At 45.3% G+C, this 11,958-nt stretch overlaps 5 protein-coding genes across 7 annotated transcripts; all 5 read left to right on the top strand.

Annotated features, from left to right (window-relative positions):
- LOC6554824 (zinc finger protein 420) lies at positions 1–3,675 on the top strand. The gene is made up of 6 exons (XM_001981769.3): positions 1–224; positions 298–800; positions 863–1,120; positions 1,270–2,113; positions 2,312–2,860; positions 2,926–3,675. The coding sequence occupies exons 1-6, from the start codon at positions 105–107 to the stop codon at positions 3,457–3,459; spliced, it is 2,808 nt and encodes a 935-aa protein (XP_001981805.1). The 5' UTR covers positions 1–104; the 3' UTR covers positions 3,460–3,675.
- Positions 3,676–3,931: 256 nt separating this feature from the next.
- Positions 3,932–5,858, top strand: LOC6554927. Of its 3 annotated transcripts, XR_003407584.1 has the most exons (6): positions 3,949–4,163; positions 4,221–4,717; positions 4,768–4,942; positions 4,999–5,190; positions 5,255–5,562; positions 5,653–5,858. XR_003407584.1 is itself a non-coding variant. In XM_001981770.3 (5 exons), the coding sequence occupies exons 1-5, from the start codon at positions 3,989–3,991 to the stop codon at positions 5,443–5,445; spliced, it is 1,230 nt and encodes a 409-aa protein (XP_001981806.1). In that variant the 5' UTR covers positions 3,932–3,988; the 3' UTR covers positions 5,446–5,620. The 3 variants fall into 3 exon arrangements, 2 of the variants coding, with proteins under 2 accessions (XP_001981806.1, XP_026831465.1); XM_001981770.3 differs by lacking the exon at positions 5,653–5,858 and having other exon boundaries at positions 3,932–4,163; positions 5,255–5,620; XM_026975664.1 differs by lacking the exon at positions 5,653–5,858 and having other exon boundaries at positions 4,999–5,195; positions 5,255–5,405.
- On the top strand, positions 5,822–7,441 carry LOC6554928. The gene is made up of 4 exons (XM_001981771.3): positions 5,822–6,077; positions 6,136–6,629; positions 6,698–7,064; positions 7,125–7,441. Exons 1-4 carry the CDS (start codon positions 5,903–5,905, stop codon positions 7,319–7,321), a joined length of 1,233 nt encoding a protein of 410 aa, XP_001981807.1. The 5' UTR covers positions 5,822–5,902; the 3' UTR covers positions 7,322–7,441.
- A 414-nt stretch (positions 7,442–7,855) lies between these two features.
- Positions 7,856–9,529, top strand: LOC6554929. The gene is made up of 4 exons (XM_001981772.3): positions 7,856–8,133; positions 8,190–8,683; positions 8,746–9,112; positions 9,171–9,529. The coding sequence occupies exons 1-4, from the start codon at positions 7,959–7,961 to the stop codon at positions 9,362–9,364; spliced, it is 1,230 nt and encodes a 409-aa protein (XP_001981808.1). The 5' UTR covers positions 7,856–7,958; the 3' UTR covers positions 9,365–9,529.
- Positions 9,530–10,349: 820 nt separating this feature from the next.
- On the top strand, positions 10,350–11,924 carry LOC6554930. Its single transcript, XM_001981773.3, has 4 exons — positions 10,350–10,615; positions 10,674–11,158; positions 11,216–11,582; positions 11,639–11,924. The coding sequence occupies exons 1-4, from the start codon at positions 10,408–10,410 to the stop codon at positions 11,821–11,823; spliced, it is 1,245 nt and encodes a 414-aa protein (XP_001981809.1). The 5' UTR covers positions 10,350–10,407; the 3' UTR covers positions 11,824–11,924.
- Positions 11,925–11,958: the final 34 nt, after the last annotated feature.

The following is an 11,958-nucleotide window of genomic DNA, read 5'->3' on the forward strand; positions in this document are numbered from 1 at the left end:
GTGTTTTCCAGCACTACTCACTCAGCTGTTTTTATCAGTTGGCAGAACAGACACTTTTGGCTATTTGAACTTTTTAGCAAAAAGTTAAATAAATGCGTTAGGAGATGACCAGGACGTGCAGAGTATGTGGCTGCGACGACGGACGCTACTGGATTGAAACGCCCGTGGAGAAGTACGCGGAGAAGACCTTCGTCCAGCTGCTGGTCGAGCTAACGCGAATCGAGGTGGGTCAATTGTCCTTTTGTCATCCAATTGGTGCCCGCATCTATGCTAATTCACTTTAAATGATACTAAAAGGTGGTCATGGCGCAAGCTGAGAAGTTCCCGCAGTGGCTGTGCAACGCGTGTGCCGAGCAGCTGGAGAACACCTACGATTTTGTACTGCAGGCACGCCAAACTCACGAGCTGTGGTTGCGGAAAATCGGAGATTCCATGAATGGCGATGATGAGATGGAGGGCATTGGGGCCTTGGAGTGCCTGCGCGAGACACCCATTCACCTATTCGAAATAGAGGGTGTGACCATCAAGACGGAGGAACTGACTCCAACGCCACAGGCGCCGAAGGTAGATCCTTTAGTGCGGCCGCGCATCGTCAAACGGAGCATTGTACACTTTAGCGATTCAGATGACGACCTGGATGATGTGCCTCTGCGTCAGCGTAAGATGGCCGCCTCGGTCTGCGGCTCTGACACCCCGAAGCAAAATGTTTGCGAGCTGTGCAACAAGGCCTTCAGATATGTCACCAATCTGTATCGCCACAGGCAGAGGGACCACGGAATTCTGGGCAAAAACGGAGAAGAGTAGGATACAACTCTATGCTACCTAGATTGCCATATAAAAGTTACATGTTTTCTCTTCATAGCTTTGAAGAAGACTATTACAAGTGCGATCTGTGCGACAAGACCTACAAATACGTTATGGCGCTGGTGAAACACAAACACAACGAGCATGGAACCAGTCTTCTGCCCACGAAGATGTCCAGGCGAAAGATGCCCGGAAGACCGTCAACTTTGCCCGAAGATGCCAGTCCATCCAGTCCAGCATCCACTTCTGAAACAAGCACTCATCGAAGCAGAACCAACAACGACACCCTGGTACATAGCATCATCAAGACAGTGGAGTGAGTTTATTTGTCATTATTCACTATGCGGGTGCATAAGTCCGGGACGGAAATCTTTTGTACCGCAGAATGTGTCTAATAATTACCACCTGCCCGCTTACTTACTAGTCCATTTACTGAATTGACATTTGTACAATTATTTCTTCCAGACTATCAGATGAGGATGGCCACAGTGGTGAAGATAGCTACTACAAGTGCGATCAGTGCAGTAAATCCTACAAGTACATAATCAGCTTGATCAAGCACAAGCACAAGGAGCACTTAGACAGGCAGTCAGACAATGATGATGAGGACGATCGCCCACTGGCCTCCACATCCGCCTCAGCAAGAGCATCAGCCGCGAAGCCGTCTAGAATCAACCGACGAGTCGACGGGTTCGACTTTCACCGCAGCGAGCCAAATGGAGCCAAGGAAATCAAGTGCATGATATGCTTGCGACGGTTTACAAAACTGCGGGAGCTTAGGAATCATCTACAGAATCATCCCACTGATTTCGACTTCGAGGCGCATGGCGAACCCATCGAGCGCATTGCGGAAGGATTTTTCAAAACAGCCGTTGAGTCCACGGCAGAGGGCTTAAAGCGTCGAATATTTAGGGATCTCAGGATGGGCGTGTATGGTCGCTACTACTCCATCACAAATCAGGCTCGTTATGAAATGACCCTAGATAGTTCGGATACAGACAGTGATGGTGATGGTGATGACGATGTCGTTATCCGACGAAGTTATTCCTGCGAACTGTGCGACTCCCCGGAGGCCAGATGGCCGCGCAAGTACCTGCTACACCAGCACCATCAGAAGGAGCACACCTGGCTGGACGCCCCTCATGTCTGCCAGCGCTGCGACTCGCGGTTCCTCAATCTCCAGCTCCTGGAGCACCACACCAGCCAATTGTGCCAAAACACTTTGAAGCGCTTCATGTGCGACAAGTGCCCTCAGCGATTCTTTTGGCGTCGCAATCTGCGCGCACATCTTGTCGAGCACAAGAGCAAGGTGAGGGAATCAGTAGATTGGCAGTTATTTACATAACTTACATAGATAACATGCATTCATTTTAATTTATTTTGTACATAATTTATTTCTTTGTTAAACGATATACATATATTAAAGTTTTGTTAAACGAAATCTGTAGCATCGAAAGCCCATAAGTTTAGCGGATTAAAACTATTTTACTCTTCTGAATTATTTCAGCAAGAATCGTATCCGTGCGACCAGTGCTCTCGGAGCTTCCAAGACAAGAGCGCTGTGACCAAACATAAACTTATGATGCATCGGGAAAGTGACATGCAGCTCCTACCCTGCCGCTGGTGCACCCGTACCTTCTACCGTCCTGCCCTGCTGCACAAGCATTTACAAAGACACGGATTCACTGGCCAGGACCTACCTCTGGCTGAAACCTTGCTAGCGGATGCATCGAAACCGGCGGGTCCCAAAAGCGTTCAGTGCAAGATTTGTGACATCCAGTTTGTCAGCGTGGCGGACTTGCGAAGGCACATATCTATGCAGGGCCACAGCGATCAACCTTCCGCATACATGATCAGCACAGCAACTGGCTTTGAGCTCCTGCTGGACGATACGGACGACAGTGATGAGGAAACAGCGGACAGGAGCTACGCTTGCGACCTTTGTGATCTGAACTTCCGGCGCCGGCGGGAGATGAGTGAGCACCAGTACTCACTTCACAGCTTTGACAAACTGCCACATAACTGCGAGCACTGCATTTTCAAGACGGTCGATAAGGTAAATGTCCTATTTATTTCATTCTGCGATATGTGTTTAATTCGTTTGCTTTCATCTATTCTCAGAACATGCTGGATCAGCATCTTCGCACACAATGTATGAACACAGAGAAGAAGTTTGTTTGCACGCGCTGTGGATACAAGTTCATGTGGGAGGAGAACTTGGCCCAGCACCTTGCCACCCAGCATTCCAAGCAACCCGCCGTTCCGGAACAGCAGCCACCGGTGAGGAGGAAGAGGCGCTTCCGCTACCAGTGCCCCCATTGCTGGCGTTCCTTTGTCGTTCAGCCCAGCCTGGATAAGCACATTCGGGACATGCACGTGGCCAAGAAAAATCCAGGAAAAAAGTATCTCTGCTCGCTGTGCGGCCTGGAGTCGCTGACCCCCAACAAACTTAGCATCCATATGCGGCGTCACATGGGCGAGAAGCCCTTCAAGTGCGATCTCTGCGACATGCGCTTTACGGTCCACTACGAGCTGAAGGTGCACCGCCGGAAGCACACTGGCGAGCGGCCCTACCAATGCACCTTCTGCGCCAAGGACTTCGCACGACCAGACAAGCTAAGGCGGCACGTCTTCATGCACAACGCCAAGCCGTAGAATCATGAGTTTTGAGACTAACTTTATATAATGATATTATAAGGCATAATGTAGATTGATTTTATTTAAATGTAATTCTTTTAACAAGGAATTTTATATTCATCAGCCAAACAATTTTTAAAATATTGTATATAATCTAAGTATAAGAATGCTTCAAAGCTGGAGGATTTTTGCTTTGCTGATTCAACGCCAAAGAGGGAATTGTGTGGATAATAAGTGGATAAATTAGCATTATTTAAATATCTTAATATTTATTTCAAGTAAGATCTCTTAACTAAGTGTATTCAATATACAAGGAATTAGAAACATGTATAAAGTGTGAACCAAAAACAATCATCTAATCGAGATAATAAGCAATTCGAATTCCAAATGCATTTCACTCTCTTAAAAGTATAGAAGCTTTCAAGAAAGTATGACGTCACAGAACTCAACAGATATTATTCAAGCTTTATTTAGCGAACATTTTTTGATCCAGTAACTATTTGGACGGCAATAATAGCACAAGTGAGCGCATCTAAGCAAAGGCAAAATGGCAGACCAACCAACTCCAAAGTGGGTGACCAAAGAGCTATTCAGCAGCTTGTTGGAACAGGGTAATCAAAATTTCAAGGCTATAGTTAAATATGTTCCAACATCGGCGATTAGCAAAGGGGAAAACTATTTGACGATCGTGCTGCGCATACAAATTGAAATGCAGCTGAAAGGTGAGCTAAAAAAAAACTTCAAAAATATCTCTTCAAATGATGCACGACAATATTCAGATGATAGCTTAGAAGATATCAGCTACATACTTAAGATTCCTTTGGTACCGGAAGATCAGGAAAACGACTTCCATGACATGTTCGATGCCGAACAGGACATGTACGATAATCTGATCCCAGAATTGGAAAACCTTTATGCCCAGAATACTTCCATCTCACCGAAATTCAAGCCTGTGCATTTGAGGTTTCCTGGTGAGCCAGTGAAAAGCGACTACATTCTGTTGGAGGATCTGCGAGTGAAGGGATATAGGAATGCCGACAGGACCCAGGGATTGGAGCAGTTTGAAGTGGAGGCGGCCCTCAAGAAGTTGGCCCAGTGGCATGCAGCCTCTGCAAAAAGAGTAGTGGAGCTGGGGGAATACGATAGGGACATCCGAGAGAGTTACTTTACTACTGAGCACCAGAAACTGCTCGATGAATTCAACGTTAATTTTTGTATGCCCTTCCTGGAGTGTATGCAGCAATATAATCTGGAGCCCGGACAGCTGGTCCTCATAGTGAGATTACTTTATATCAGTTTATATACGCTGTAATCATTTCTATTCAGAGCGACTACACATCCCAATTGACGGATCTGAACATCGAGTTTGGTAAGAACGATCCTCTGGAGTTGAGTGTGTTAAACCACGGGGATTTTTGGTGCAACAACTTTATGTTCAAGTACAGGAACGCCTCAGAGGTGGAGGACGTTTGCTTTGTCGACTTCCAACTCCCAAAATATGGTAACCAAAAGATCAGCTCAAAAAGATGCCTTTCCTATGATAATACTCCCTTCCAGGCACACCCGCCCAAGATCTTCTGTGCATGCTGATGACCTCGCCGAAGTTTTCGATCAAGCTGGAAAAGTTTGACTATTTCATAGGGTATTATCACCAGCAGCTAGTCGAGCACCTCGCCATGCTCAATTACAATCGGAATGCACCGACACTGGCGCAGTTCCACGCCCATCTACACCGATACAGTCTCTGGGGTAAGGTCGCTATCCGAAGCTCTGCCTCAGAGGGGTTCCAAGATGAAATCTCAACTACTTGCAGCTTTCATTTGCGCCCAACGAATGCTTCCCATTGTTCTGCTCCCGCCCGATGTTGGTTCCCATATCGGCAATATAATGGGCAACTCGGAGGAGGCGACCGCCTTCAAGCGCAAGATGTTCCTGCTGCCGGCCTACGTGGATCAGATAAAAGTCATTTTGCCATGGCTCATCAGCCGGGGTTACATAAGGTAGACGCGGTGCAATGATAAACAGGTTTCGGGAGAACGTATGGTGCAGTAAAACTATTGTATTTTATTAGCACAAGCAACTTGTTCACAAAATAGCTCAAAATGCTATGCACTTCGAGATGTAAGTAAATGAGCTCATAGGAGAGCTTTTTATCAATAAATGTGTATAGTCTTACGAATGATTATTTTCCATTTATGGCTTAATTTCAAGAATTACAGCGAAATTTCACACTGTACAATAAACAAAGGCAAAACGCTCTTTCAACTGCCGAAATATTTAAAATGCTATTACAGAGCTTTTGAGAAAAGATCGAGAGAAAAAAGCCGTGCACCACGAAATTAGAAAGCTCCACTGATATGTGAATCTAATACTCAGTTTTCATCAGTCTACGCAAGACCGTCAAACTGGACGTAACGTGTTTTTTCGATTAGAAACGGAATAGTAATCCCGATTATCTACAATGGCGGCTGGCAAAATACCCGATTGGGTCACCGCTGAACTTTTTGAAGATGTGCTCAAATCGAATGTGGACGGGTACGCGAAAGTGCGTAATTTCAAGCCGGAAATTGGATCCGCGGCAGGTGACAACTACGCCACTATTATGTTGCGAGTAAAGATCGAAGTGGAGCTTCAGGGTGAGTTGGGTGGCGGACTGGCGTGGAGCACTGTTGAAATCGAATTCCTGCCTTCCAGATGGCACCACCAAAGAGGTGTCGTATATGGTCAAGCTGCCACATCAGCAGGAGATCTACAAGGAAATGATGAAGCACACCGACATCTTCGAAATCGAGCGCACCATGTACAACCAGGTGGTTCCGGAGATGGAGGCTCTTTATAAGGCGGCCGGAGTGGAGGTCACGTTTGGAGCCAAGAGCTACGAGCTGAAAAATGCCCAAACCGAATACATAGCTCTGGAGGATCTGTGCATCAAGGGATTTAAGAACGCCAATCGCCTCGAGGGCCTCGACCAAGCGCACTCGGAGCGGGTTCTCCGGAAGTTGGCCCAGTGGCATGCTGCAACGGCCGTAAGGGTGGCCACCAAGGGGCAGTATCCGGAAATCGTGCTGAGGGGATTCTTCAAGGAGGAAAACAGGCCGATGATGAACGACATGATGGACGGCATGGGAAAGGTGTTTCTCAAATGCTGTGCCACCTACGATGGTAACGAGGCGTACATCGAACAAGTCGTAAGTTTTTTCCGGAACTATGTTATAAAAATTAAGTTTACGGCCGTTCTTTTATCGAATCACACTAGAAAGCTATTAAGCCCGTGGTGATAGACGAGTTGTTCAAGATGTGCGTAGTGGATCCAACAGAGTTCAATGCCCTGAACCACGGCGATACATGGTCCAACAACATTATGTTCCAGTACGATGAGTCTGGCACAATCAAGGAGGTCTACATGGTCGACTTTCAGGTCTCGAAGTACGGCACTGTTGCTCAGGACCTGTTTTACTTTCTGATTTCGTCCACAAAGCTGGAGGACAAGCTGAGCAAATTCGATTACTACGTTAAGGTGTACCATGATAACCTAGTGGAGCACCTGAAAATCCTTAAATATTCCAAACCATTGCCAAGCCTGCGAGACATCCATAAGTCCCTGTTCAAGTACGGAACTTTTGGTATGCATATCTGAGACGAATTATGGAATATATTCAATACATGTATCCATTATTTTTCAGCATACTCCGTGGCCACAGGTGTAATGGCAGCCGTTCTCTTGGATCCAACTGAAAACGCCAGTTTGGAGAACTTCGTTGGCGATTCCGCTGAGGGTGTGGACTTCCAGATGAAAATGTACAATAATCCCCGCTATCGGAAGCACATACAGGTCATCCTGCCCTGGCTGCTCAATCGCGGTGCCCTGGACGTCAATTAGAATAACAATGGTTCCATCATAAGGAGCTCTTTTTCCCGCTAACTAAACTTGGTGCAGCCTTAAAGTATTGTGAATGTATTAAAATGAAAAGAATATATGTAAGTTCTTCAAATAGTTAAACTGCACTTAAAATTGATTTTAGAAGGCTTATCTTAAAGGCCGTAGTGTTAATGGCTGCAAACATGATTACTGATATATTTCTGCGATAAGATCTTTAGTTGCGAGCGGGAATACTACAACAAATTTGGTCAGCCATTGATCCAAGGTTGGCGTTCGATGTGATTTGAGCTTCTGATCTCTAAGATATGACCAATTCATCTGGTCATCGCCCAGGAACATTGCTATATTAGTGATATATAGCTGGAGTCATGTACATATATGATACATGTTTATGTGCTCACTACGACCCAAAGTTAAATAGTCAAAAACTTGTCCGATAGATAATTAATGCAAGTTTTCTCACAAAAGCTTGTACGGCAGACTGAAAAGCCCACTTGTTCTACGAACTGAATTATGAAAGCTCCCCCAAAGATATAAAACTATTGATCCTCCCTGCCTGTCCGCAGTGCACTAACTGTAGAGCAACGAGGCGTATACTTGTTTTCCGCTTCTGTGAACAAAGCAACTACTATCTACAATGGCGGCAAGCAAAATCCCCGATTGGGTAACTGCAGAAATATTTGAGGATTTGCTCAAGGCAAGTGTGAACGGATACTCAAAAGTCAAGAACTTTAAGGCGGACATTGGATCTGCTGCAGGTGAAAATTATGCCACCATTATGCTTCGAGTCAAAATCGAGGTTGAGCTGCAGGGTAAGTAACTGGGGGTAATCCAAGTCCAAGGAAACTGTCTCATGTGCCAACCCTAGATGGCAAATCGAAATCGGTATCCTACATGGTTAAGTTGCCCCACCAACTGGAAATTTATCAGGAGATGATGAAACGAAACAACATCTTCGACATCGAGCGCACCATGTACAACGAGGTCGTTCCGGAACTGGAGGCCATTTACAAAGCAGCGGGAGTGGACATCAGTTTCGGCGCCAAAAGTTACGATCTCAAAAACGCCAAAACCGACTACGTGGCCCTGGAGGATTTGGCACAGAAGGGATTCAAGAACGCCAACCGCCTCGAGGGACTGGATCAAACGCACACGGAGAGAGTGCTGCGGAAGCTATCCCAATGGCATGCTGCATCCGCCGTGCGTGTGGCCACCAGAGGACCATATTCCGATATGCTGCTACATGGCTTCTTCAAGGAGGAGAGCAGGCCCATGATGACTGAAATGCTGAAGGGAATGGTCGCGAACTTCGTCAAAAGCTGTGCCACCTACGATGGTCACGAGCTCTACTTGGACAAAGTCGTAAGTAGTAAATACTGCAATCCAATACGTCGCGTAAAACTTTTAATTGTTCCTTCTATCAGAAAGCGCTGCAACCTGTTGCTATCGATAAGATTTTTGAGTTGGCCAAGGTCGAGCCAACGGAATTTAATGTTCTGAACCACGGCGATTCCTGGTCGAACAACATTATGTTCCAGTACGATGCCTTCGGAAAGATCAAGGAGGTGTATTTGGTCGACTACCAGCTTCCCAAGTACGGCAGCGTGGCACAGGATCTGCTCTACTTCTTGATCTCCTCCACAAAGCTGGAAGATAAGGTGGCCAAATTCGATTATTATATTAAGTTTTACCACGACAATCTGGTGGAACACCTGAAGCTACTGAACTACTCAAAGCCCATACCCAGCCTTCGGGAAATTCATGTGGCGCTCTTCAAGTTCGGATATTTCGGTAAGCTTTTGATTGAGTGCTAAAATAAATTCGGGGATAATAATGTTTCCTTGCCCAGGCTATTCGGTCGCCACTGGTGTAATGGCCGCTGTTCTTCTGGAACCCACGGACACTGCCAGTTTCGAGAACTTTGTCGGTGACAGTGATGCCGGCATGGACTTCCAGATGCAGCTCTACAATAGTCCCCGGTACCGCAAACACATCCAAGTCGTTATGCCCTGGCTGTTGAATCGTGGCGCCTTGGAGCTCTAGAGCCGCCAACAAATTGGTTTCCATTTTTCACAATAAACAATCGACATTGAGTCAGAACAATGTGGGCCACTATGAAAGCTATCAGTATCTGTGTGCGATAATGCCAACGTGTTTTCATAGGCGTAGAACTTGCAAAGATAAAGGACTTTAGGCATTTGACCAAGATCACAATGAGTTGAACATTTTTGGAGGGAATGTGGGTATGATAATGATACCGATTACTAAAAATGACTCATTGACTGAACGCGTCACACGAATTCAAATCGATGGCATCTACATTTTTTAACTATTAGTAATAAAATTAATACTTACTTTTATCAAGAAGTTGATTAATAGTCAGTATAAAGAGCAGTACTACAGGGCCCAAGTCCATTTATGCTCGCAAGAGCAGTGAAGCAAAACAAACAATAAATTTGAATTCGTGGCCATTATATTTGTATACTGAGGAAACATCTTTTTGGGCATCAACAGACAAGCGTAACAAAACAAAGCCAATGAAGACAACTCTCTTCTGATATCAGAAAAGCTATCTGCTCGGTTCGGAAGAGCAAACTACAGAACCAAATCGCATTTCCCAAAGAATTCATGTGAACAGGGTAGCAAAACAAAACTGAAATAAAAGCCATATAGCTTATCTCTACTAAAATGTTCTAGCTACTTATCTAACTTGATTATATGGCTTACTTACACAGAGAAATTAGTTTGCATGTGGTAGTTTTATACACAAACTTTAGTGCCAATTCACTATGATGAGTTTGCTTAGGCAAGGCACGTAATACGTAGTGCTATAGTGTAACAGAAACTGTAGTGTTCTCTGAATTTTTTTTAAGAATTATATATTCTAATAAGAGTTTATGGGATGGTCACCGACAAGTTTTTTCTGATTAAACTTGCAATGTCATTTTCCAATTACAACTGTCTGTGCGGATCAAGATAACGATTATCTCACTCGGCTCGAACGGAAAGCAACCCTATTTAAATGCAGAGACTTGCAGCGCAAGATCTCAGTACGTGCGATCAAGTGAAGTAGAAATATTTCAAAAATGCCACCTCAAACAAAGGATGAAAATGTGGTCGAGAGGGAGGTGCCAATTCCGGCCTGGGTGAAAACAGAGGCCTTTGAGGACCTGCTCAAGGATAATGTCAAGGATTATGAGAGGACGACGGCCCTGAGGGCCAAAGCTGGAGTTGCTGCTGGCGAAAACTATGCCACCATAATGCTGAGACTGGAACTGGATGTGGAGACAAAGGGTAGGTTCAATTTGCCTACAACGATTTCAGAGTAAAGCTAAGGAAACCATCATTTCAGACAAATCGCAAGTAACCAAAGCATTCATGCTGAAAACTCCCCACGACACGGACGCATATCGCAAGCTTCTCGCAGAAACAAACATCTTCGATGTGGAGCGCGGAATGTATGTGGAAGTGGTTCCCGAGATGGAGCAAATGTACCGAGATGCGGGCTTGGAGGTCCAGTTTGGGGCTGAGGCCTACGAAATAAAGGTTAGCGAGAACTATGTTCTGTTGGAGGATCTCAGGCCGCGAGGATTCAGAAATGTGGATCGCCTGCAGGGATTGGATCAGGCCCACACCGAAAGTGTCCTGAGGAAGTTCGCCCAATGGCATGCTGCATCCGCAGTTCGCGTGGACCTCAAAGGACCTTACGACGCCAAGTATACGAGTGGGTTCTTCAAATCGGAAGAAATCAGGAATTTTTTCTGCGATCGCGGCGTTAACGTTTTGCTGGAACATATTGATCAGTACGAAGGACATGCGAATTACATAAAGGATTTGGTGAGTAACTCAGTGTGCAAATATCAGAACTGCGTTCTAATCTCCTGGTCTCTACAGCACAGTGTCTCGAAAAAGTTATTTGATGTATACAACGACATAAAGGAAGTCAAGTCCGACGACTTCAATGCCCTCAACCATGGCGATGGTTGGTCCAACAACATAATGTTCCAGTACAACGACAAAAACGAGTTATCAAATACCTATTTTGTTGACCTTCAACTGCCAAAATGGGGATCAGTTGCGCAGGATCTGTATTACTTCTTGCTCTCCTCGACTAAGCTGGACATTAAAACGCAGAAATTCGACTATTTCATTTGGTTCTACCACGCAGAGTTGGTGAAGCACCTAAAACTTTTGAAGTACTCAAAGAAACTGCCAACCTTAAGGAGCATTCGCCATGATCTTAACAAGTACAGTGGATGGGGTAAGTCAGGGTAGTTAACTATTAGAAATCTTCTGATGAATATACATTCTTTGTAGCCTTCATCTGCTCTGTATCCGTGATGGGAGTCGTCCTGCTGGACCCTACAGATGATGCTGACTTCGATAAAATTATTTCAAATGAGCATTCCAGCTTTATAAAGTCCATCTACACCAATCCCAGATACCGCGGACACATGGAAGTTGTCCTGCCCTGGCTGCACCATCGAGGTGCCCTGGAGTAAAGTATCAAATGCGCTCTTAGAAACAATCAATGTGCTCTGATCATTTAAACTTGCAAATAAATTATGACAAGTTTTTTAACCCAACACAAGGGACTTGTAGACATTACGGATTTTTCCTATCTAACTCTAACTTTG

The sequence above is a fragment of the Drosophila erecta genome, unplaced genomic scaffold (assembly GCF_003286155.1).
Source record: "Drosophila erecta strain 14021-0224.00,06,07 unplaced genomic scaffold, DereRS2 tig00000000-arrow-pilon, whole genome shotgun sequence".
NCBI classification, from domain to species: Eukaryota; Metazoa; Arthropoda; class Insecta; order Diptera; family Drosophilidae; genus Drosophila; species Drosophila erecta.